The 22,977-nt window shown below is 67.0% G+C and overlaps 4 protein-coding genes across 6 annotated transcripts in view; 3 read left to right on the top strand and 1 right to left on the bottom strand.

Moving 5' to 3' along the window:
* RASIP1 (Ras interacting protein 1) overlaps positions 1-996 on the top strand; it is a 10,747-nt gene extending 9,751 nt beyond the window's left edge. Inside the window, 1 exon segment of the mRNA XM_065571881.1 lies at positions 904-996. Within this exon segment, the coding sequence (XP_065427953.1) occupies positions 904-996 (93 nt within the window).
* A 1,932-nt stretch (positions 997-2,928) lies between these two features.
* On the top strand, positions 2,929-8,610 carry LOC103306809 (myocardin). 3 transcript variants are annotated; one of them, XM_065571902.1, is made up of 7 exons: positions 2,932-3,238; positions 4,931-5,043; positions 6,813-6,866; positions 7,103-7,161; positions 7,679-7,754; positions 8,015-8,164; positions 8,429-8,610. In XM_065571902.1, exons 1-7 carry the CDS (start codon positions 3,072-3,074, stop codon positions 8,593-8,595), a joined length of 786 nt encoding a protein of 261 aa, XP_065427974.1. In that variant the 5' UTR covers positions 2,932-3,071; the 3' UTR covers positions 8,596-8,610. The 3 variants fall into 3 exon arrangements, with proteins under 3 accessions (XP_065427976.1, XP_065427974.1, XP_065427975.1); XM_065571904.1 differs by lacking the exon at positions 4,931-5,043 and having other exon boundaries at positions 2,929-3,238; XM_065571903.1 differs by lacking the exon at positions 2,932-3,238 and having other exon boundaries at positions 3,274-5,043.
* MAMSTR (MEF2 activating motif and SAP domain containing transcriptional regulator) lies at positions 8,601-18,605 on the top strand. The gene is made up of 8 exons (XM_065571880.1): positions 8,601-8,645; positions 8,889-9,036; positions 9,341-9,591; positions 11,662-11,790; positions 14,716-15,078; positions 15,392-15,520; positions 15,626-15,680; positions 16,269-18,605. Exons 1-8 carry the CDS (start codon positions 8,601-8,603, stop codon positions 16,682-16,684), a joined length of 1,536 nt encoding a protein of 511 aa, XP_065427952.1. The 3' UTR covers positions 16,685-18,605.
* A 46-nt stretch (positions 18,606-18,651) lies between these two features.
* On the bottom strand, positions 18,652-22,627 carry IZUMO1 (izumo sperm-oocyte fusion 1). The gene is given in 10 exon segments (XM_065571901.1): positions 18,652-18,968; positions 19,168-19,339; positions 19,415-19,565; positions 19,718-19,818; positions 20,297-20,377; positions 20,770-20,790; positions 20,949-21,035; positions 22,151-22,225; positions 22,395-22,606; positions 22,608-22,627. Coding segments are annotated over 10 exon segments (996 nt in total). The 3' UTR covers positions 18,652-18,892.
* Between the last annotated feature and the right edge of the window lie 350 nt (positions 22,628-22,977).

The following is a 22,977-nucleotide window of genomic DNA, read 5'->3' as shown; positions in this document are numbered from 1 at the left end:
CCCGAACCGCAGCCCCCGCCAGCCCAACCCTGCCCCCCCGGCTGTGCCAGCGCCCCTCACTCCCCGACCCGCAGCCCCCGCCAGCCCAGCCCTGCCCCCCCCGGCTCTGCCAGCGCCCCTCACTCCCGACCCGCAGCCCCCGCCAGCCCAACCCTGGCCCCCCCGGCTGTGCCAGCGCCCCTCACTCCCGACCCGCAGCCCCCGCCAGCCCAGCCCTGCCCCCCCGGCTCTGCCAGCGCCCCTCACTCCCGACCCGCAGCCCCCGCCAGCCCAGCCCTGCCCCCCCGGCTCTGCCAGCGCCCCTCACTCCCGACCCGCAGCCCCCGCCAGCCCAGCCCTGCCCCCCCGGCTCTGCCAGCGCCCCTCACTCCCGACCCGCAGCCCCCGCCAGCCCAGCCCTGCCCCCCCCGGCTCTGCCAGCGCCCCCTCACTCCCGACCCGCAGCCCCCCGCCAGCCCAGCCCTGCCCCCCCGGCTCTGCCAGCGCCCCTCACTCCCGACCCGCAGCCCCCGCCAGCCCAGCCCTGCCCCCCCCGGCTCTGCCAGCGCCCCTCACTCCCGACCCGCAGCCCCCGCCAGCCCAGCCCTGCCCCCCCGGCTCTGCCAGCGCCCCTCACTCCCGACCCGCAGCCCCCGCCAGCCCAGCCCTGCCCCCCCCGGCTCTGCCAGCGCCCCTCACTCCCGACCCGCAGCCTCCGCCAGCCCAGCCCTGCCCCCCCGGCTCTGCCAGCGCCCCTCACTCCGACCCGCAGCCTCGCAGCCTCCGCCCACCCTCTCACCCCTCTCCCTCCCCAGGCGAGATCTTCGAGAGTTTCTCTGACCACCCCGCCCCTGATCCTGCCCAGCGAGGGGGTTCCTGCTCTGCCCCGCAGCCCCGGTGACGGACGACTCCCTCCACCGCCAGCTGTGCCGCCTGCGCCGCTTCCTCTGGGACCTGGAGCAGGCCTCGCTGCCAGCCAACCAGCGGGCGGCCCACGGGCTGGAGGGTGGCCAGTGAGCGCATCTGCCGACGCCCGACCCAGCGTGGGGGGGGGTCAGACATCATAGGGCCTGGACAGTGGGGGCGATCCCCAATAGTCCCCCAAAGTGTCTCCCCTGTGGGAGAGCGGGGACCCTGATGGGGTTCCCCTAGCGCTGGGCTTGGAACGAACTGTGTATTCCACTGTGTGTAGCAATAAATCGCGTCTCTCTGTCAGCGCCTGTCTCTGCCAGCGGGGGGCGCTGGGAGCATCTCTCTGCGGGGGTGTCTAAGTGTGTGGGACAGAGACCAATGCTGCCCCTGCTGGGGTGTTTGTGGTGGGGGCTGGGAGCCAGGACTCCTGGGTCCTCTCCCCGGCTCTGGGAGGGAGGTGGGGGTCTAGTGGTTAGAGCGGAGGGGGGGCTGGGAGCCAGGACTCCTGGGTTCTCTCCCTGGCTTTGGGTGGAGAGTGGGGCCTACTGGTTAGAGCGGGGGGGAGGGGGGGGGCTGGGAGCCAGGACTCCTGGGTTCAGTCCCTGGCTGGGGAAGGGGAGTGGTGTCTAGTGGTCGGAGCGGAGCTGGCCCAGCTGGGTCTATATTTATCAATGGCGTCAGTCCCGGGCGTGATTTAATCCTGGAAACTTTAGCTGGGGAAAGACGCATGAGCTCATCTCGCCCGGCTGCAGGCCACCCCACCCCCCCAGCACCCAGCCCTGCCCCCCGAACCGCCCATCAGGCACCCAGAGAGGGGAATCAGCCCCCCCCAAAACCCCGGAGTCCTGGCTCCCAGCCCCCCTGCTCTACACCCTAGACACCACGCCCCCCCACCAGAGCTGGAGATGGAACCCAGGAGTCCTGGCTGCCCCCCCCCACCCCACCCCACACTCCAGTAGGGAGCAGAGCCCATCTCACTCCCACCCGCTTTTTTCCGTCTGGCTTAGCATCAGCACGGGCTGGAGCTGGGGTTGGGGGGAACATGGAGATACAGGGCCAGGCAGAGGTGGGGCCCGGGAGTGGGGCGTGAGGGACCATGGCTGGGGGCAGGGTGGGCATCAGGCCGGTTTTAAATACCCGCAGCTGAAACTGATCCGCAGCGTCAGTGAAATCCAGCTCGGCCCAGACAGCCAGAGACAGGTGCCACCTGTCGCGGGATCCCCCAGCGCCCCACTGCAGCCACCGGCAAAGGGCAAAGGGCACCCGGCGCGCCGGGCCCTGGCTCGCCCTGGGCCCCACAACTGCCCTCCACACGGCCCCCACAGCGCAGCCCTGGCTCCCAACACATGTGTCCAGGCCACACCTAGTGCGAGGGGGCCCCCGATCTCGGCGACTCCGTGTCCGGGCAGCGCCCGGGCCCGACGGGGCCCCGATCTCGGCGACTCCGTGTCCGGGCAGCGCCCGGCCCGACGGGGCCCCGATCTCGGCGACTCCGTGTCCGGGCAGCGCCCGGCCCGACGGGGCCCCGATCTCGGCGACTCTGTGTCCGGGCAGCGCCCGGCCCGACGGGGCCCCGATCTCGGTGACTGTCTGGGCAGCGCCCGGGCCCGACGGGGCCCCGATCTCGGCGACTCCGTGTCCGGGCAGCACCCGACCCGACGGGGGCCCCGATCTCGGCGACTCTGTGTCTGGGCAGCGCCCGGCCCGACGGGGCCCCGATCTCGGCGACTCTGTGTCTGGGCAGCGCCCAGCCCGACGGGCCCCGATCTCGGCGACTCCGGGTCTGTGTTTTGCGTGAGGAGTTCAGGTGCTGAGCCAGGAATAGGACCCAGGAGTCCTGACTGAAGGTGCAACAGTCACATCCCCCTCTAGTGGCCAAACGGGAGGGGGCTGGGGACTAATGGTTAGAGCGGGGGGGGGGCGGAGCCAGGACTCCTGGGTTCTCCCGGCTCTGGGAGGGGGCTGGGGACTAATGCTTAGAGTGGAGGGGGGGAGGAGCCAGGACTCCTGGGTTCTCCCGGCTCTGGGAGGGGGCTGGGGTCTAGGGCCAGCCCAGGGGGGCGGGTCCCTGCTGAGCCAGCAGCGCGTTCCTGCCCGCGAGTGGCGGTGTCGGGTGACCGGCAGGTGGGGCCTTTTCACACGTGGGGGGGGAGGTGGCAGCTGCCGCCCCCCCCCCCTTTATGGGGACAGCTGTGACATCACCGGCCCAAGGTCCCCCCGCCCCCCAGCCTGCAGAGCCCGCCCGTGGCCGGCCCCAGCACCCCCCACGCAGCCGGGCCGGGACCCGCGGGGAGAGACCGACCGAGCCGGGCCGGACAGCGACCGGGACAGTCACCGCGCGGCGCTGGTGGGTGGGACCCCGATCCCCCAACCGGCACCCCGCCCCCTGGGGCTCCCGACCCCCCGCAACCTGCCACCTGGGGTCTCCGATCCCCCAACCCGCCCACTGGCCCCCATAATCCCCCCAACTCTCCCACTGGGCCCCCCGATCCCCCAACCTGCCCCCCAGTCCTCTCCAACCCACCCCCTGGAGCCCCCCAATCCCCCCAACCCGCCCCCTGAAGCCCCAGATACCCCCAACCCACCTCCTGGGCCCCCCAACCTGCTCTCTGGGTCCCCATGATGGACTCAGCCCACCCCCTGGGGCCCCCGATCTCCCAACTTCCCCCCTGGAGCTCCTGAGCCCAACCCACCCCCTGGAGCCTCCAACCTGCCCCCTTGAGACCCGATTCCCCCAGCCTGCCTCCCGGGGCTCCTGATAGCAGCAATCCCCCCACCCTGCTCTCTGAGGCCCCCGATTCTACCAACCCACCCTCTGGGGCCCCAGATTCCCCAGCCTACCCCCTGGGGACCCTGATACCCCCAACCCACCCCCCTGGGGCCCCGCTATCCCTCCACCTGCTCTCTGGGGCCCCCGATTCTACCAACCCACCCTCTGGGGCCCCAGATTCCCCAGCCTGCCCCCTGGAGCCTCCGACCTGACCCCTGGGGCCCCTGGTACCCCCAACCCACCCCCTGGGGCCCTGTGATCACCCAACCCGCCCCCTGGGGGCCCCATCCTGCTTCCTGAAGCCCCCAATCCCCAAACCTGTCCCATGGGGCCCCCATTCCCCCAAACCTGCCCACAGGAGCCCCCCAATTCCCAAACTGCCCCCCAACCTGCCCCCTGGAGCCCCCCAATCCCCACTATCCACCCCCTGGAGTTCCCCAATCCCCCAAATTGCCCCCCTGGAGCCCCCCGATCCCCCAACCTGCCCCCTGGGGCCTCCAACCCACTGCTTGGCCCCTAGATCTCCCAAACCTGACCCCATCCCTCTCCCCAATCCTGACCCCCCAGTTGATCTCCCTTCACCCAGTCCTGCCCCAGCCACCCCAATCTGCCCCTCAAGACATCCCTGCCCTCAAATCTGTCCCAATCCCTTTTCCCCAAAATCTGATCTCCCAAATCTGACCCCCTATAGCCCCCCTGAAATCTGCCCCCTAGATCCTCATGTCCCCAGAATGTGCCCCACCAGATCCCCCCAAATCCTGCTCTCTGACTCCCTGCCCCATCCCCCCGAATCTGTCCCCCAGATAGGCCTCCCTCTAAACTGTCCCATCCTGCCCCCCAAGCTCCTGAAATCGGCCCCCGGATCTCCCCATCCCTTTGTTCTGCTCCCCCTCCAAACAGAGCCCCCTAGATCTGCTCTTCCCCGACCCCCAGCAAGGAACCAGGGTGTGTGTGTCTAGAATTAAAATGACCCCCCTATACAGGGAATAATCTCTGTCCCAACAGGATTAGGGTGGGGGGACTGGGAGCCAGGACACCTGGGTTCTATCCCAGCTCAGGGAGGGGAGTGGTGGGGGCTGGGAGCCACTGAGTGGAAGTTTTTGAGAGTTCCCTGCCCCCCATTATCCAACCCTGGGGCATTTCCATCCCCCTCAATTTATGGGGGCCCCTCTTTCGGGGGAGGGGTTGTTCAGGCACAAGCTCCGTCTGTGACCCCCCCGTTCTCCTTCGGTCTCTCCTCCCTGCTGGATTGTTTTGGGGTCCCTCCAGCCCAGGGCAGCTGGCCAGGTGCCCCCCCCCTTCGCGCTCGACACCCCCAGCCCTGACCATGACCCTGTTGGCCTCCGAGCGCTCCATGCTGATCCGCAGCAAGTTCCGATCCGGTGAGTGGGGCTGGAAAACGGGGCCCCCAGCGCAGGGGCTCGAGGGGCGGACGGTAAAGCGGGGGGCTGGGAGCCACGACTCCTGGGTTCTATCCCAGCTTGGGGAGGGGGAGTGGGGGTCTGGTGGTTAGAGCAGCGGGGCTGGGAGCCAGGACTCCTGGGTTCTATCCCAGCTCGGGGAGGGGAGTGGGGTCTGGTGGTTAGAGCAGGGGGGGCTGGGAGCCAGGACTCCTGGGTTCTATCCCAGCTCGGGGAGGGGAGTGGGATCTGGTGGTTAGAGCAGGGGGTCTCGGCGCCAGGGACCCAGGCGTCCCAGACAGCAGATCCCCTGTCCTGCATGTCTGGGTCTCCAAGGCCTCATTCTGGCCTACCTGAGGTCCCGCCTATGCCTGGGTCCCAGAGCTGAAGGGATTCCCCAGCTGGGGGGAGGGGTGTGTCTGTGAGCAAAACAACCCTGCCCCCTCCCGGCCGGGGCAAAGCCCAGGCCCTGGTTTAGCCACGAAGGGTGGGGGAGGACAGGGAGTGAATGGCACCAATGGGGAAAGGGGGCAGCTGGGGTCTGGAGCTCTGCGCTGCAGCCCCCTCTGCCTGCTCTGCCGGGAGATATTAGCCAGCCCTGCAGGGGTTAACGAATCGGGATGTCCCGTCCCCCCCCCGCCTGGAAAAGAGCTGCTTCTTCACTTCCTGTCCTAAATCTCCTCTTGGCTGCCAGCTGCAGCCACCCCAGAGCCAGCCGCAGCCCACAGGATCAGACCTAGAGTCTGCAGTTTAGTGCCCCCTGCCCCGCTCCATGCAGCCCGGCACCCCCCGCTGAGCCCCCGCCCTGCTCCCTGCAGCCCAGCGCCCTCTGTAGCCCAGTGCCCCCGCCGAGCCCCCACCCCCGCTCCCTGCAGCCCCAGCGCCCCCCGCCGAGCCCCCTGCTCCGCCCCCTGCAGCCCAGCGCTCCCCACTGAGCCCCCCCACTCCCTGCAGCCCAGCGCCCCCTGCCGAGCCCCCCGCCCCGCTCCCTGCAGCCCAGCGCCCCCCTGCCGAGCCCCCCCGCCCCGCTCCCTGCAGCCCAGCACCCCCCACCGAGCCCCCTGCCCCGCCCCCCTGCAGCCCAACGCTCCCCGCTGAGCCCCCCAACTCCCTGCAGCCCAGCACCCCCTGCCGAGCCCCCCGCCCCCCCTCCCCGCAGCCCAGCATCCCCTGCCGAGCCCCCTGCCCCGCCCCGCCCCCTGCAGCCCAGTGCCCCCTGCTGAGCCCCCACCCCGCCCCCTGCAGCCCAGCACCCTCTGCTGAGCGCCCCGCCCCGCCCCCTGCAGCCCAGCGCCCCCTGCTGAGCCCCTGGGGATATTCCATTGGTGGGGGGGTTATATGGAGTGGGGAGAGGGTGGTTCTGTGGGGGGCAGGGGGGGTCTCATGTTACCAGCTCCCGAAATAGCTCTCAGTCCCCTCACCCCAGCTGCCACCCGCCAGACACCTGCTGGGGGGGGAAGGGACAAGAATAGACCGGAGCACCATGCCCCTCCCCCTCCTCTGCCTGCTCCCCTCCTGTGCCCCTCCCTGGCCCCTCCTCTCCACCCCATCCTCTGCTCCCCCCACCCCATGCGCCCCAATCCCATGCCCCTCCCCCCACCCCCCGTTTCCCCCCATCCATCCCGGCTGGGAACTGAGAGGCAGCGGGGACTGGCGGGAGGTTGTGTGCAGAGCTCTGGGGGGAACCCCTGGGACGTGGGCAGAGGGGCTGGTGGTCTCACCCCCCCCTGACTGTGCCCTTCCTCCCCCAGTGCTGCAGCTGAGGATGCAGCATCGCAGATCCCAGGAGCAGCATCTGCTGACACGTGAGTGGGACCAAGGAGGAGGGACTGGTAAGGGGTGGGGCAAGAAGGGCTGTTAAGGAATGGGTCTATGGGGAAGAAATGGGGGGAGGTATGGGGCCCTGGGGGAGCAGGGAGGTGGTGAGTCACCAACCACAGCGTAGCTGGGCTGGAGCCCCAACTCACAGCCCTCCTTGGCTTCCAGGGACCCCTCTCCTGCTGACGGCGGGGGGCGCTAATCTTCCCATCTCTCCCTCCAGCTCTGACCAAGCCCCCTCCAACCTACCTGGAGGTGAACAGGACCCCAGAGCAGAGCCGGGTGAGCAAGTGGGACAGCCTGGGGGCAGGGGAGGCTTGTGTGGCTATGTTGCTGCTGCAAGGCAGGCTGGGTAATGGAATATGCAAATGATCCCCACCCACTGGAGGGGGCTTAGAGTGCTGGAGATGCATTCAGGTGGATGGGAGTCAAACTCCCCCATTGGGCAGAGGGGGAAACTGAGCCACAGAGAGGGGAAGGGACTCGCAGCGGAGAGAACCCAGGAGTCCTGGTTCCAGTACCCCCACACACTCTAACCACTAGACCCCATTCCCCTCCCAGAGCCAGGATAGAACCGAGGTGTCCTGGTTCCCAGCCCCACCCCTCCCCACTAGACTCCACAATCCTCCCAGAGCTAGAGAGAGAACCCCAAAGCCCTGACTCCCAGCCACCGCTGCTCTAACCACTAGACCCCACTCCAACCCAGCAATCAGCGCTCCTGCCTTGCTCCCGCCCAGCACCCCAATATCCCCCCTTTGCTGCTCCAGGCTGTTCTGACCCCCACTCCCACCCCTTACAGGCCGACGAGACCCTGAAGGTGAAGGTCCAGATGAGAACCCACAAAGTGGGAGCTGCCAAGGGCCAGTTCACAGAAGGTAGGTGCCGCCCGGACACCTGGGTCCCCAATCCCATGCTCCGGCTCATCTGGGGTCATCCCCCCCCACACCAGGAAACCTGAGTCCCCAGTCCTTTGCCCCAGCCCATCTATGGCTCACCTGCCTGGCCGCCTGGGTTCCTGGTTCCTTCTCCCAGATGTCTGGGTCCCATAACTGGCACAAACAGATCAGTGCATAGTACTTGGGCTCCCCCCACCTTGGCCTGCGCCCCCCCACTCACTCTGTGCCCCCCCCGGCAGAGTCTGGGGGGGACCCCACAGAGCGGAAGGAGAAGAAGACGCGTCTGGCCGAGGATCTGAAGGAGAAACTCCTGCAACGGCCGGGGCCACTGGAACTCGTGACGAAAAACATCCTTTCCCTGGACGCCAGCCTCAAAGATGCTGTGAAAGGTACAGCAGGTGCCAGGACTCCTGGGTTCTCTCCCTGGCTCTGGGAGGGGAGTGGGGTCTAGTGCTTAGAGCTTGGGGGCGCTGGGAGCCAGGACTCCTGGGTTCTCTCCCTGGGTCTAAGGCTAAATGAGTGGCTGAAGGTGGAAGCGTTCTGGGAATAGGGGGGCGCCGGCTCCCATCCGGTGCCAGGGCGGGGACCTGCTGGCTCAGGGGGGCAGGTGAGATTTTCGAAACTGGTCTAATTCCCCTCCCCCCGCCCCCCAGCTGATCCAGCCCCTGCTGCCCCTGGGACCTTCCTATTAGACGAGGATCTCAGCAGTTCTTCATCATCATCGTCCTCCTCTACTTCCCTGCGCTTCACCCACTGCCTGGGGGGCCCCCCCGGCAACCCATCCCCCCCCCTCGGCGTCAGGGGGCTGCTGTCCAGGTGAGATACATGGTGGAGCCCAGAGCTGGGGCAGGAGGGGGCTGCGGGTCGAGAGTGAGGGGCGCCGGCAGAGCTGGGGGGTGCCCTTGGTCTCTGCTGCCATCTGGTGTCTGGCTTTTCAAACTGCAGGGGGGGGGGGCTGGGAGCCAGGACTCCTGGGTTCTATCCCCGGCTCTGGAAGGGGAGTGGGGTCTAGTGGTTAGAGTTGGGGGGGGCGGAGGGGGGCTGGGAGCCAGGACTCCTGGGTTCTATCCCTGCTGTGTGACTCCTTGAATTTCTGGGCCCCTCTCCCTGCAGCCAGAGCTGCTGTCGATCCTGGAGTCCCAGCCCCCCTCAGCGCTTGCCCCGGACCCCGAATCCCAACCTCCTGGGGGCGGTCCCCCGGCTAAGCCCCCGGCCTTGCTGCCCAAGGTAGGTGCCAAGCTGGGGCTGGGCGTAGGGGACTGTGGGACGAGGGGGGCGGATCCCCAGCAGGAACTGAGAGGGGAATGTGGGGGTGCTGGAGTTGGGATGTCCCAGCAGGGGGCTGGAGTTGGGGTGTCCCAGCCGGGGGTGGGTGTTGGGGTGTCCCAGCCGGGGGATGGGAAAGTGGTGCCAGCATTGAGATGTCCCAGCCAGGGAGTGGGGGGGACAGAATTGGGGTGTCCTGGTGGGGGGGGGGTGAGGTTGGAGTTGGGAGGGATCCCAGTAGGGGGATAGGGAGGGGGCCCCACTCGGCAGGTCCCAGCCAGGTTTTCCCCCTTCCCCAGGGCCCCCCACGCCCCAAGAAGGCGAAGGATCCCAAGCCCAAGGTGAGGAAGCTGAAGTACCATCAGTACGTGCCCCCTGCGGCCCGGCCCCCCCCGGGCCCCGGCCCCCCCTGGACGCCGCCTACGCCCGCCTGCTCCAGCAGCAGCAGCTCTTCCTCCAGCTCCAGATCCTGCAGCAGCAGCAGCCGCCGGCCCCCCCCGGGGTCCCCCGCAGCGCTGTGTGTGCCGGCCCTGCACCCCCTGAGCGCCAGGTACCCCCCCCTGCACCGCCCTGCACCCCCTGAGCGCCAGGTACCCCCCCTGCACCGCCCTGCACCCCCTGAGCGCCAGGTACCTCCTGCACTGCCCTGCACCCCCTGAGCACCAGGTACCTCCTGCACTGCCCTGCACCCCCTGAGCACCAGGTACCTCCTGCACTGCCCTGCACCCCCTGAGCGCCAGGTACCCCCCCTGCACCCCGCTGAGCGCCAGGTACCCCCCAACTCCCCCTGAGCGCCAGGTACCCCCCCCTGCACCGCCCTGCACCCCCTGAGCGCCAGGTACTCCCCTGCACCGCCCTGCACCCCCTGAGAGCCAGGTACCTCCTGCACTGCCCTGCACCCCCTGAGCGCCAGGTACCCCCCCAACTCCCCCTGAGCGCCAGGTACCCCCCAACTCCCCCTGAGCGCCAGGTACCCCCCTGCACCGCCCTGCACCCCCTGAGCACCAGGTACCGTCCTGCACTGCCCTGCACCCCCTGAGCACCAGGTACCCCCCCCTGCACCCCCTGAGCGCCAGGTAACCCCCAACTCCCCCTGAGCGCCAGGTACCCCCCCTGCACCGCCCTGCACCCCCTGAGCGCCAGGTACCCCCCCCTGCACCCCCTGAGCGCCAGGTACCCCCCAACTCCCCCTGAGCGCCAGGTACCCCCCCAACTCCCCCCTGAGCGCCAGGTACCCCCCTGCACCCCCTGAGTGCCAGGTACCCCCCTGCACTGCCCTGCACCCCCTGAGTGCCAGGTACCCCCCCTGCACCCCCTGAGCGCCAGGTACCTCCTGCACTGCCCTGCACCCCCTGAGCGCCAGGTACCCCCCAACTCCCCCTGAGCGCCAGGTACCCCCCAACTCCCCCTGAGCGCCAGGTACCCCCCTGCACCGCCCTGCACCCCCCTGAGCACCAGGTACCTCCTGCACTGCCCTGCACCCCCTGAGCACCAGGTACCCCCCCCTGCACCCCCTGAGCGCCAGGTACCCCCCAACTCCCCCTGAGCGCCAGGTACCCCCCCTGCACTGCCCTGCACCCCCTGAGTGCCAGGTAGCCCCCTGCACTGCCCTGCACCCCCTGAGCACCAGGTACCTCCTGCACTGCCCTGCACCCCCTGAGCGCCAGGTACCCCCCCTGCACCCCCTGAGCGCCAGGTACCCCCCTGCACTGCCCTGCCCCCCCTGAGTGCCAGGTAGCCCCCTGCACTGCCCTGCACCCCCTGAGTGCCAGGTACCCCCTGCACTGCCCTGCACCCCCCTGAGTGCCAGGTACCCCCCACTCCCCCCTGAGCGCCAGGTGCCCCCCCTGCAGCCCCTGAGCGCCAGGTGCCCCCCCTGCACTGTCCTGCACCTCCTGAGCGCCAGATACCTCCCTGCACCCCCTGAGCACCAGGTACCCCCCCTGCACCCTCTGAGTGCCAGGTACCCCCCTGCACTGCCCTGCACCCCCCTGAGCGCCAGGTGCCCCCTGCAGCCCCTGAGTGCCAGGTACCCCCCTGCACTGCCCTGCACCCCCTGAGCGCCAGGTACCCCCCCCTGCACCTCCTGAGTGCCAGGTACCCCCCTGCACTGCCCTGCACCCCCTGAGCGCCAGGTACCCCCCCTGCACCCCCTGAGTGCCAGGTACCCCTGCACCCTTTGAGTGTCAGCTACCCCCCAACTCCCTCTGCACTCCTTGAGCACCAGGTACCCCCCCCTGCACCGCCCTGCACCCCCTGCGCACCAGCTACCCCCCTGTACTCCCTGATCACCAGGTAACCCCCTGCACCCCCTGAGCGCCAGGCACCCCTCTGTACCTCCCAACTCCCCCTGAGTGCCAGGTAACCCCAACTTCATCTGCACCCCCTGAGTGCCAGGTACCCCCCCCAAGTCCTCCTGCACCTGCTGAGTGCCAGGTACCCCCCAACCCCCCTGAACCGGGGGTACCCCCTGCACCCCTGATCACCAGGTACCCCCCAAGTCCCACTGCACCCCCCGAGTGCCAGGTACCCCCACAACCCCCACTGAACCCTCTCAATCCCCCCTCGCTGAATCTGCCCCCATCTAACTCCTCCTCTCTCTCTGTCCCTCCCCCCCCAGTATTTCCCCAGATCCGGTGATCAGCTTCGCGGCCCCCGCAATTACCCTGGCAGCCCCCCCCCACGCCTCCCACCCCTCCTGTGCCCCCCCAAGCCTGAGCTGCTGCCCGCCAACCTGGATGACCTGACAGTGAGTATGTCTGTGAGGGGGGGGAAATCTGGGGGGGACCCTGTTCCCCCCTGGAGGCAGGAACTGGCGGGGGGGCTGCCAGGGTGGAGGAGGAGGAAATGGGGGAGTGGGGATTTGGGGGTTGTGAGGGAATGATGGAGGGTCATGGGCGTGGGGGGTGTGTGTGACGGGGGTGGGAGGGGTTTATTGGAGGGGTGGGGATGGGGCTATGAAGAGATGGGGAGGGGGTTATTGGAAGGGTGCAGTGGGGCTGTGAAGAGGTGGGGAGGGGTTATTGGAGGGGAGCTGTGAAGAGGTGGGGAGGGGGGTTATTGGAGGGGTGGAGGTGGGGCTGTGAAGGAGTGGGAGGGGTTTATTGGAGGGGTGGGGATGGGGCTATGAAGAGATGGGGAGGGGTTATTTGAATGGTGGTGGTGGGGCTGTGAACAGGTGGGGAGGGGTTATTGGAGCGGTGGGGGTGGGGCTGTGAAGGCGTTATTGGAGTGGTGGGGGGTGGGGCTGTGAAGAGGGGGGAGGGGTTATTGGAGCGGTGGGGGTGGGGCTGTGAAGGGGTGGGAGGTGTTATTGGAGCCGTGGGGGTGGGGCTGTGAAGAGGGGGGAGGGGTTATTGAAGCGGTGCGGGTGGGGCTGTGAAGGGCTGTGAGGGTTTTTTTGGAGGGTTGGGGCTGTGAAGGGGTTATTGGAGCCGTGGGGGTGGGGCTGTGAAGAGGGGGGGAGGGGTTATTGAAGCGGTGGGGGTGGGGCTGTGAAGGGCTGTGAGGGGTTTTTTGGAGGGTTGGGGCTGTGAAGGGGTTATTGGAGTGGTGGGGGTGGGGCTGTGAAGAGGGGGAAGGGGTTATTGGAGCAGTGGGAAGGGCTGTGAGGGGGTTATTGGAGCGGTGGGGGTGGGGCTGTGAAGAGGGGGGAGGGGTTATTGGAGCGGTGGGGGTGGGGCTGTGAAGGGGTGGGAGGTGTTATTGGAGCGGTGGGGGTGGGGCTGTGAAGTGGTGGGAAGGGGTTATTGGAGCGGTGGGGGTGGGGGCTGTGAAGGGCTGTGAGGGGGTTATTGGAGTGTTGGGGGTGGGGCTGTGAAGGGGTGGGAGGGGGGTTATTGGAGAGGTGGGGGTGGGGCTGTGAAGGGGTGGGAGGTGTTATTGGAGCGGTGGGGGTGGGGCTGTGAAGGGGTGGGAGGTGTTATTGGAGCGGTGGGGGGTGGGGCTGTGAGGGGGTGGGAAGGGGTTATTGGAGCGGTGGGGGTGGGGCTGTGAAGGGCTGTGAGGGGGTTATTGGAGTGTTGGGGGTGGGGCTGTGAAGGGGTGGGAGGGGGTTATTGGAGAGGTGGGGGTGGGGCTGTGAAGAGGGGGGAGGGGTTATTGGAGCGGTGGGGATGGGGCTGTAAAGGGGTTATTGGAGTGGTGGGGGTGGGGCCTGTGAAGAGGGGGGAGGGGTTATTGGAGCGGTGGGGGTGGGGCTGTGAAGAGGGGGGAGGGGTTTATTGAAGCGGTGGGGGTGGAGCTGTGAAGGGCTGTGAGGGTTTTTTTGGAGGGTTGGGGCTATGAAGGGGTTATTGGAGTGGTGGGGGTGGGGCTGTGAAGAGGGGGAAGGGGTTATTGGAGCGGTGGGAAGGGCTGTGAGGGGGTTATTGGAGCGGTGGGGGTGGGGCTGTGAAGGGGTGGGAGGGGGTTATTGGAGAGGTGGGGGTGGGGCTGTGAAGAGGGGGGGAGGGGTTATTGGAGCGGTGGGGATGGGGCTGTAAAGGGGTTATTGGAGTGGTGGGGGTGGGGCTGTGAAGAGGGGGGAGGGGTTATTGGAGCGGTGGGGGTGGGGCTGTGAAGGGGTGGGAGGTGTTATTGGAGCGGTGGGGGTGGGGCTGTGAAGGGGTGGGAAGGGGTTATTGGAGCGGTGGGGGTGGGGCTGTGAAGGGTTTTTTGGAGGGTTGGGGCTGTGAAGGGGTGGGGCTGTGAAGGAGTTATTGGAGCGGTGGGGCTGTGAAGAGGGGGGAGGGGTTATTGGAGTGGTGGGGGTGGGGCTGTGAAGGGCTGTGAGGGGGTTATTGGAGCGGTGGGGGTGGGGCTGTGAAGGGGTGGGAGGGGGTTATTGGAGGGGTGGGGGTGGGGCTGTGAAGAGGGGGGAGGAGTTATTGGAGCGGTGGGAAGGGCTGTGAGGGGGTTATTGGAGCGGTGGGGGTGGGGCTGTGAAGGGGTGGGAGGGGTTATTGTAGCGGTGGGGCTGTGAAGGGCTGTGAGGGGGTTATTGGAGTGGTGGGGGTGGGCCTGGGAAGGGCTGTGAGGGGGTTATTGGAGCGGTGGGGGTGGGGCTGTGAAGGGGTGGGAGGGGTTATTGTAGCGGTGGGGGTGGGGCTGTAAAGAGTTGTAAGGGGGTTATTGGAGTGGTGGGGGTGGGGCTGTGAAGAGGGGGGAGGGGTTATTGGAGCGGTGGGGGTGGGACTGTGAAGGAGTGGGAGGGGGTTATTGAAGGGGTGGTGGTGGGGCTGTAAAGGGTTGTAAGGGGGTTATTGGAGTGGTGGGGGTGGGGCTGTGAAGAGGGGGGAGGGGTTATTGGAGCAGTGGGGGTGGGGCTGTGAAGGGATGGGAGGGGTTATTGTAGCGGTGGGCCTGTGAAGGGCTGTGAGGGGGTTATTGGAGCGGTGGGGCTGTGAAGAGGCGGGAGGGGTTATTGGAGGGCTGGGAAGGGCTGTGAGGGGGTTATTGGAGCAGTGGGGCTGTGAAGAGGCGGGAGGGGTTATTGGAGTGGTGGGGGTGGGGCTGTGAAGGGGTGGGGCAGGGATTATGGGGGTACGGAGTTTGTGAGGGGCTGGAGGATTGGGGGGTTCCCTTCTCCTCTGTCAAGAAGACATTCTTGGTGGGGAGGGTGGAACGGGGGCATCCGTCTGTCCCGCACTAAGGCTCCCCCGGCCCCTCACTAACACCCCCCCCCGCCCCCCAGGTGTCAGAGCTCCGCCAGCAGCTGCGCCAGCGCGGGCTGCCAGTGTCGGGCACCAAGCCAGCCCTGCTGGAGCGGCTGAAGCCCTTCCAGGTGCGGGGGGCCCCGGGGCCACCACCCCCCGCCTTGCCCCCCGCCGACCGGGCGCTGCGGGAGAAGCAGCAGCTCATCGACAGCCTCACCTGGGAGCTGCAGCGGGAGCAGCGGGAGGCCGACGACCTGCGGGAGGAGCTGCAGCTGCACAAGTGCCGGCGCGGCCGCCCGGAGGGGGAGCCCCTGCCCCCCTCACCCCCAGCCAGCCACGGCCCCCAGACCCCCGCCGGGGAGACACCCGAGGGCACAGTGCCCGGGAGAGAGGGGTTCCTGGTGAGAGCTGGGGGCGTGGCGTGTGGGCCAGGGGCGGGGCTTGTGTGCTGGGGGCGGGGAGGACCGGCCAAATGGGAGGGGCATGACAGTGGGTGTGGCCATACCCTAATTGGAGTTGGTGGAGCAGTCAGAGAGGGTGGGGCATCCCAGGGGAGAGGCTGAGGGGCGGAGTCATGGCAAATTGGGAGGGGAGGGGCACTGGGGGGAGAGGCGGAGCCATGCCAAGGAGGGAGGGCCATAGGGCCATATGGGGAGCAGGAGATGAGCTGGGGGAACCTCAAATTTACCCCCATGTCCCTCCCCCCTCCCTCAGGTTTTTTGCCCCCCTTCCTGTGAGCCAATCGGGGAGGACCTAGAACTGCCCCTGCAGATCACGGCCAGCCCCGCCCCAGGCCCCCGCTCCCTGGAGGAGGAGCTGCAGGAGGCCATCCAGAAAGCCCAGGTATGGGGGGGGGGCGTCCCCATATACCCAGCCCCCGCGCCCCGCCCCAGAGGGGCCGTGTCCCCGTCTCTGCCCTTCACTCCCTTTCTCCCTCCCCGTCCACAGCTGGTCCCAAGTCAGTCAATCGAAGACATCCTGGAGGAGCCGCTGGCGTGTGCAGGTGAGACCCCGGGTACCCCCACTCCCCTCGCCCCCTTGCCCCAGCCTGGTGTAATGTTGCCATGGTGCAGGGAGTGGGGTGGGGGCTCAGCAGGGGGTGCTGGGCTGCAGGGAGCAGGGTGGGGGGCTCAGCGGGGAACGCTGGGCTGCAGGGAGCGGGGCGGGAGGTGAGGCTGTGAAGGGGTGAGGTAGGGGTCTCAGCAGGGGGTGCTGGGCTGCGGGGAGCAGGGTGGGGGGCTCAGCAGGGGGCACTGGGCTGCAGGGAGTGGGGTCGGGGGCTCAGCGGGGAACGCTGGACTGCGGGGAGCATGGCGGGAGGTGGGGCTGTGAAGGGGTGAGGTAGGGGTCTCAGCAGGGGGTCCTGGGCTGCGGGGAGCAGGGTGGGGGGCTCAGCAGGGGCACTGGGCTGCAGGGAGTGGGGTTGGGGGCTCAGCAGGGGCACGCTGGGCTGCGGGGAGCAGGGCGGGAGGTGGGGCTGTGAAGGGGTGGGGTAGGGGGCTCAGCAGGGGGCACTGGGCTGTAGGGAGTGGGTTGGAGGGGGTGCCATTCAGCATCCCATGTCCATCTAACCCCCCCGCCCCCTCTCCAGGTGATCTGCTCCCCACGGATGCCCCCTTGCTGCTCCCCACAGAGCCACGCCGGCCCCCCTCGCCCCTCAGCCAGCAGGGGGCACCCTGCAAGAAGCCCCGTCACACCCCGCCGGCAGCAGCCATCTTGGATTTCCCCGGCCACTACGACTTCCTCACCCCTCCCTCCTCCTCTTCCTCGTCCCCCTCGGACTCCCTGCGTGGGGTCTTCTCCCCGGAGCCCCTGGAGGGGCCCCCGTCGCCCAGCCCCCGGCCCGCCTTCGACCCTGTCGATTGGCTGGAGGCCTTGACAGCTGGCCCGGCCTCGGGGCTGGGGCCCGGCACCCCCGGCGGCAGCAGCATCTTCTCCACTGACTTCTTTGACTCACCTGAACTGAGCGTCAACCACATGATTGACCTGATGGTGGAGCAGTGGTAGAGGGTGCGGGCCCCCCAGGCCCGGCCACGGGGAGCCCCCCACCACCACCCCAGAGACGCCAACAAATCACACCAATGCAGGTGCCATCTTGGATGGGTGACGTCAACTCCAGGTGCCATCTTGGATGGGAGGAACCATAGTTTGTAGTGACGCCAAAACTGGGCGCCATCTTGGATGGTGGAACCATTGTTCAGGGTGACATCAACTCCAGGCGCCATCTTGGATGGGTGATGTTAACTCCATCTTGAATGAGTAGAAGCATTATTCTCGGTGACATCAACTTACGGCACCATCTTGGATGGATGGAACCCTTGTTTGGCGTGACCTCAATTGCAGGTGCCATCTTGGATATTTGGAACCATTACTCAGGGTGCCATCAACTCCGGGTGCCATCTTGGATAGGTGAAACCATTGTTTGGAGTTGACATCAGCTCGGGATGCCACCATTGATCGGTGAAGCCAACTGGATGCTATGTTGGGTGGATGAAACCATTGATTGGGGGTGATGCCAACTCCAGACACCATCTTGGATGGGTGTAGCCATTTTACTGGGTGATGTCAACACTGGATGCCATCTTGGATGGATTAAACCATTGCTGTTTTGGTTGTCAGCCCCAAAGGGCATCTTGGAAGGATCAAACTGTTGGTGTTCAGAGTGATACGGCGGGTGGCTGCCATCTTATATAAATCATACCATAAGTGTTCAGGGTCACATCAGCTCTTGAATGGGTTAAGCCATTGTTTGGGGGTGATGCCAGCTTCCACCACCATCTTAAATGGATCAGACCACTGATGTTTGAGTCACGTCCGCTCTAGGTGCCATCTTGGATTGGTCTAGTCATTGGTGCTTGGGGTGATGCCAAGTCCAAATGCCCTCTTTATTTGGGCCGTACCATTTAATTGAACCTAAGTGTTTCATTGGCAGGCGGAAGGCAACTCCACCTGTGGGATGTCATCTTGTTTGGGACATATCACCTTTGACTCCAGTGTCTTATTGACCAGAGGGGAGGATGTGGAAACCATCTTAGTTTGGATTGTGCCATCTTTGTACCTAGCTGGGTGGGGAGAAGCCCACTCTAGATGCCATCTTGGATGGATCATATCATTTGTTTTTTACCTCATGTTTTACTGGCAGAAGGGGGTGGGGAAATGGCAACTGTAGACACCAACTTAGTTGGACTGTACCATTTGCTGAGCCTAGTGTTCTATTGGGGACTGCCCCACTCCCGCTGCCCCCCCAGCCCTTTTCACTCCCCCCCTCCCACCCAGGCTGCCCCCCAGCTCCTGGCCCCCTCCCTTTTACACCCAGTCCCCCCCCCACCCTGCTCATCACTGTGCCCTGCCTGATAATTAAGGGGTGGGGAGTCTCTGACCACTGGTGAGGGGGCAGCTCCCTAAGGGGGCTGAGCTAGTGGGGGAGGGAGGAGCTGACAGCGGCCAAAGGCTACTGAGAAATGTGGACTAACTGGGTGATAGGGCACTGCTGTGGGGAAGCTCGCAGCCCTTGGAACAGCCCCCTCGGGGCACTGCCATGGGGAAGCTCACAATCCCTTCGAGGCACTGTCGTGGGGAAGCTCACAGCAGTGCAGCTCAACTCCTGTTTGCTCCCCAGAGTGGTGGCAGGGGCCGGGAGAGCTCCCACCATCACTGGGGGGGGGGCAGTGGGGGTTCTGGCCTCCCATGAGCCCTGATCTGCTGGGGGGTGAGTAGAAACCCCAGCTTATATCCAATCCCCCCCCAATTCACCGGGAACTGCATAGCCTTGTTCCACCCCCCAACCCCAGCTCCACAGCTCTGATGGTTCTGCCCACAAGGGTCAGGGAGGCCCCTCCCCCAAGTGCTGGCTGGGGGGGGGTCAGTTGAGGGGGGACCCCGGAAGCCAAGCTGCTCCCCCCACACAATAAAGCCCCTTCCCACTGCACCGGCTGACTCTGTGGTTTTTAACTCCGGCTGGGGTGGGGAGTAGCTGAGGGGGTGGTCCATAGGAGGGAAACTGAATCACGCTGAGCTAGGAATAGAACTCAGGTGTCCTGGCTCCCAGCTCCACCCCCCCATCCAGAGGTGGGGACAGGACCCAGGAGTCCGGGATGACAGTGCATTGGCAATAAAATCCTCTCTATTTAAAAGTACCGGGGGGAGGGTTTCCCACCTTGGAGGTGGGAGGAACCAGGGCTGGGGGGGGGGTCGGCTCTGGAGTGGGGGGGCGGGTCACGTCTTCAGCGGCCCCCCCTGGCTGCCACCGTCCTTCTCTGGCACCTCCTGCTGGCGGCGATAGAGCCAGGCGCTGTAAGGGAGGGGGAGGGGAGGGCGGGTTAGGTAAAGGAGACGGGGGAGCTGTCTGGTGGGGGGGGACAGAGCCAGCACCTGCCCCCCACCCCGGCACGGGCCTTGCCCCCCAGCCTCCCCCAGACACGCAGCCCCTGGCACATGGGGGCCCTGCCCCCCGGGAGGAAGGGTGGGGGGGCCCCGGCATCCGGACTCACCAGCCCCCGATGAGCAGTAGGACCAGACCGGCGCTACTCCCGATGATGACCCAGACGGTCCAGTCTCCAGGGCCCCCCGAGGGGGTCGGGCTCCGTGATGGGGAGGGCAGCGTCAGGGGCCCCAGCAGGGGTGGCACAGGTGGTGGGGTGCTATTCCCCAGCAGGGGGGTCACTGCAAGGGGGAGGGGACAGGTGTTAGAGGGAGGCAGGGCTGGGAGCCAGGACCCCTGGGTTCTGTCCACCTCACCTGTCACCTGGAAGCGCAGCTCAGAGCAGACCCAGCCCTGGGCATTCAGCATCTCACAGCGATAGCGCCCCGAGTCGTTCGCTGTCGCCTCCTTCTTCACGAGGAAGGCGTCGGGGCCCATGACCATGACCTGCTCCGAGCCCCCCACCGCCTGCGGGAGAGACGCGGGGATCACGGAGGCTGCGGGTCGGGAGTGAGGGGCGCCAGCAGGGCTGGGCTGGTAAGGGCTGCGGGTCGGGAGTGAGATGCACCGGCAGGGCTGGGCTGGTAGGGGCTGCGGGTCGGGAGTGAGGGGCGCCATACCCGGTAGAAGCGGTAGCTTTTGGCACCGTAGCTGGCACGGTGCCAGGTCAAGGCACAGTCCAGGATCAGGTCATCGTCCTGCTGGACCCGCAGCCTCCGCTCTGCTAGAGACCCAGATATCAGAGCCCATAACCCCCCCCCACCCCGGGCTCACCCACTCCAGTAACCCCCCCCAACCCCAGCAGTGTGCCCTGGGTCACAGCAATGGGCCCATCCACCCCGGTAACCCCCCTCAGATTAGAGCAATGGGCCTATCCACACCAGCCTGCCCCCTGCATCAGAGTGGGCCCATCCATCCCAGTACCCACCCCGGCCCCGGTCAATGGGCCCATCCAGTCCAGTTTCTGACAGTGGCCAGAGTTAGATATAGAAGACCCCCTTGTTACCCACAATGCACCTGGCCATGGTGGGGATGGGGGGAATTTTCCTTCCTGTCCCTGCTGGAGAAGCCGGGCCCTGGAGCCTGGGAGTGAAACCCCAACACAGGCTGGAGGTCTCTAGACCCTCCCATCCCTTCACAGCCAACCCCCACCCCCATCATCTGACCCCTCCATCCCTCCCTAAGCACCCCCCACTCACCCCCACAGTGCAGGTCCCGGTTGCAGGAGTAGAGCTCGGTGCCGCAGGCCCGGCAGTCGATGAACTGGTGAACCATGCGCCCTGTGGAGGGGGGGGTCAGAGCCCAGGGGGAGGTCAGGGCCCGGGGAGTCAGGGCCCCAGTAGCTAGGGTGGGGTGAAGGCCCCCCGGGGTAAGGTTGGTGCCGGTGTCCCGGGAGTCAGAACCTGACTTGCTGGGGGAATTGGACCCAGGCGTTCTGGGGCTGGCGGGGGGGGGGGAGATCACTGGGGGTTAGGGGGAGGCCCTGAGCGGCTGTGGGGGGTTAGCATTAGGAGGTCAGGGCGCCCTAGCCTGGAGTGCAGTCAAGGATAGGACCTTCCCAGCACGGGCATCCCTGACCCCCCAGGGAATCAGAGACAGGGTCCCTGGAACCCCCCCACCCCTCCCCCAGGATCTGTCCCTCCCCCCCCCATCCCCTCTGGCTCCCACTCACCACACTTATTCGGGCAAAAAACTGCAAAACAAGAAGGAAGAAGAAGGGTGAGAAATGGGGCTTATCCCCCCCCCCCATGCCCTGGGGAACAGAGCTGCAGGTCGGGAGTGAGGGGCACCGGCAGAGCTGGGGCTAGCAGGGGGCTGCGGCTCGGGAGTGAGGGGCACCTTCCCCCTCACCCTCTCTCTGGAATCGGGCCATGAGGGTTGTGAAGGTCTCTCTCAGCTCCTGCAGGCTCCACATCACCTCGTTGAAGAGCTGCCCATCTGCAGAGCAACCAGTGCGTTGTGAACACCACACAGGAAAGTGCCATGGCCCCAGACAGCTGGGCAGCCATGTGGGCGTGGCTCCCGTCTAGCCCCGCCCATAACCCTCAGCCACCGCAACCCAACCGCTCAAATCCGCACCATGTGACTCAGCAGCGCAGCTCCGGCCCCGCCCCATCGTTAGGTTCAAGAGGCAACAGGGGAATTTAACTGAAAACTAGACGCCCCTCCCCCATACCAAAGCGGGGCCCTTCCCCCATATCCCACCCAGCCACATTCATAGCAAACGCCGCCCCTCCCTCCCCCGCGAAAAGACCCTTGCCTAGAATCGACCCACGTCGTCTAAGCGGTTCAGGTTTCAAAGGGTTAATCGACTTGCAAAACCGCAGAGCAGCCAGCAGGGGGCGCTGCCTCATTGGCAATAGGAAGTGGGAGCCCAGGGCCGGGCTAGCAGGGGCTGCGGGTCGGGAGTGAGGGGCACTGGCAGTGGTGGGGTGGGGTGGGGGGGAAGGGCCGGGCTAGCAGGGGCTGCGGGTCGGGAGTGAGGGGCACCGGCAGGACTGGGGTGGGGGGGAAGGGCCGGGCTGGCAGGGGGCTGCGGGTCGGGGGTGAGGGGCACTGGCAGGGCAGGGCTGGGGTGGGGGGGGAGGGCCGGGCTGGCAGGGGCTGCGGGTCGGGAGTGAGGGGCACCGGCAGAGCTATGGGGGGAGCCCAGGGCCGGGCTAGCAGGGGCTGCGGGTCGGGGGTGAGGGGCACTGGCAGGGCTGGGGTGGGGGGGGAAGGGCCGGGCTAGCAGGGGCTGCGGGTCGGGAGTGAGGGGCACCGGCAGGGCTGGCTGGGGTGGGGGGGAAGGGCCGGGCTAGCAGGGGCTGCGGGTCGGGAGTGAGGGGCACCGGCAGAGCTATGGGGGGAGCCCAGGGCCGGGCTAGCAGGGGCTGCGGGTCGGGAGTGAGGGGCACCGGCAGGGCTAGGGTGGGGTGGGGGGGAAGGGCCGGGCTAGCAGGGGCTGCGGGTCGGGAGTGAGGGGCACCGGCAGGGCTAGGGTGGGGTGGGGGGGAAGGGCCGGGCTAGCAGGGGCTGCGGGTCGGGAGTGAGGGGCATCCCGGGGCTGGTACCTTTGAAGTCATTCTCCATGATTCGGGTCACGGCCCGTCTGAAGTGGGCGGCAGCTTCTCCCATCGTCTTCTCGTCTGGGGGGGGGGTGACGTGTTAGTGGGGGGGGGCAGCAAAGGGGATGAGACCCAAAGCTCTGGGATCGCGCCCCCCCCCCCGACAGCCGCCCCCTCCTAACATCCCCCAACTCCCTCTCCCCCCCCCCCCGGGCTGTATTGGGTGGCGGGGGAGGGGGCCCCTGCGCACCGATGACCCCCATGTAGCTCTGCTCCCCGATGGGCAGCTCCGCCAGCCCCTGGAGGCTGCGCTCGAGCAGGGCCTCCAGCCGCGCCCGCAGGTCCGGGTCCCCCCGCAGCTGCTGGCCCAGGTAGGGCCCCTTCAGCTCCCGCAGCAGCCGCATGGAGCCGGGGTCGCAGCGCAGGCAGCCCCGGCCCCCAGAGCCCCCCAGCGCCCACAGCGAGCCACAGCGCCCAGCCCATGGCCGGCCACTGGGGGGCGACAAGGCGCCGCCCCGCCCCTCTGCCTCGCGGCCAATCGCCTTCGGCACCCACCCCTGACATCACAATGGGCTGGCCAATCACACGCCAAGATTAAACCCCTCCCACCTTGACCTGGGCGAGGGGACCCCAGATACCCAGCCCCTGCTAGGGTGACCAGACAGCAAGTGTGAAAAATCGGGACAGGGGGTGGGGGGGTAATAGACATCTAGACAAGAAAAAGCCCCAAATATCGGGACTGTCCCTATAAAATTGGGACATTTTGTCACCCTACCTGCGCCCCACCCCCCAGGGGCCACACTGGACAAGGGGTCCCCAGATACCCAACCCCC

This window comes from Chrysemys picta, chromosome 17 (genome assembly GCF_011386835.1).
Source record: "Chrysemys picta bellii isolate R12L10 chromosome 17, ASM1138683v2, whole genome shotgun sequence".
Classification (NCBI taxonomy): domain Eukaryota; kingdom Metazoa; phylum Chordata; order Testudines; family Emydidae; genus Chrysemys; species Chrysemys picta.
This window is presented reverse-complemented; position numbering and strand designations above follow the sequence as displayed.

Bases quoted from the DNA above. Each gene is read 5' to 3' on its own strand.
- LOC103306809 (XM_065571902.1), top strand. From the start codon at position 3,072: ATGGGGACAGCTGTGACATCACCGGCCCAAGGTCCCCCCGCCCCCCAG. The intron at 6,867-7,102 runs GTGAGTGGGACC...CTCTCCCTCCAG, and splicing joins GGAGCAGCATCTGCTGACAC to CTCTGACCAAGCCCCCTCCA. The intron at 7,755-8,014 runs GTAGGTGCCGCC...CCCCCCCGGCAG, and splicing joins CAAGGGCCAGTTCACAGAAG to AGTCTGGGGGGGACCCCACA.
- MAMSTR (XM_065571880.1), top strand. From the start codon at position 8,601: ATGGTGGAGCCCAGAGCTGGGGCAGGAGGGGGCTGCGGGTCGAGA. The intron at 9,037-9,340 runs GTGGGACGAGGG...CCCCTTCCCCAG, and splicing joins GGGGCTGGGCGTAGGGGACT to GGCCCCCCACGCCCCAAGAA. The intron at 15,521-15,625 runs GTATGGGGGGGG...CCCCGTCCACAG, and splicing joins AGGCCATCCAGAAAGCCCAG to CTGGTCCCAAGTCAGTCAAT.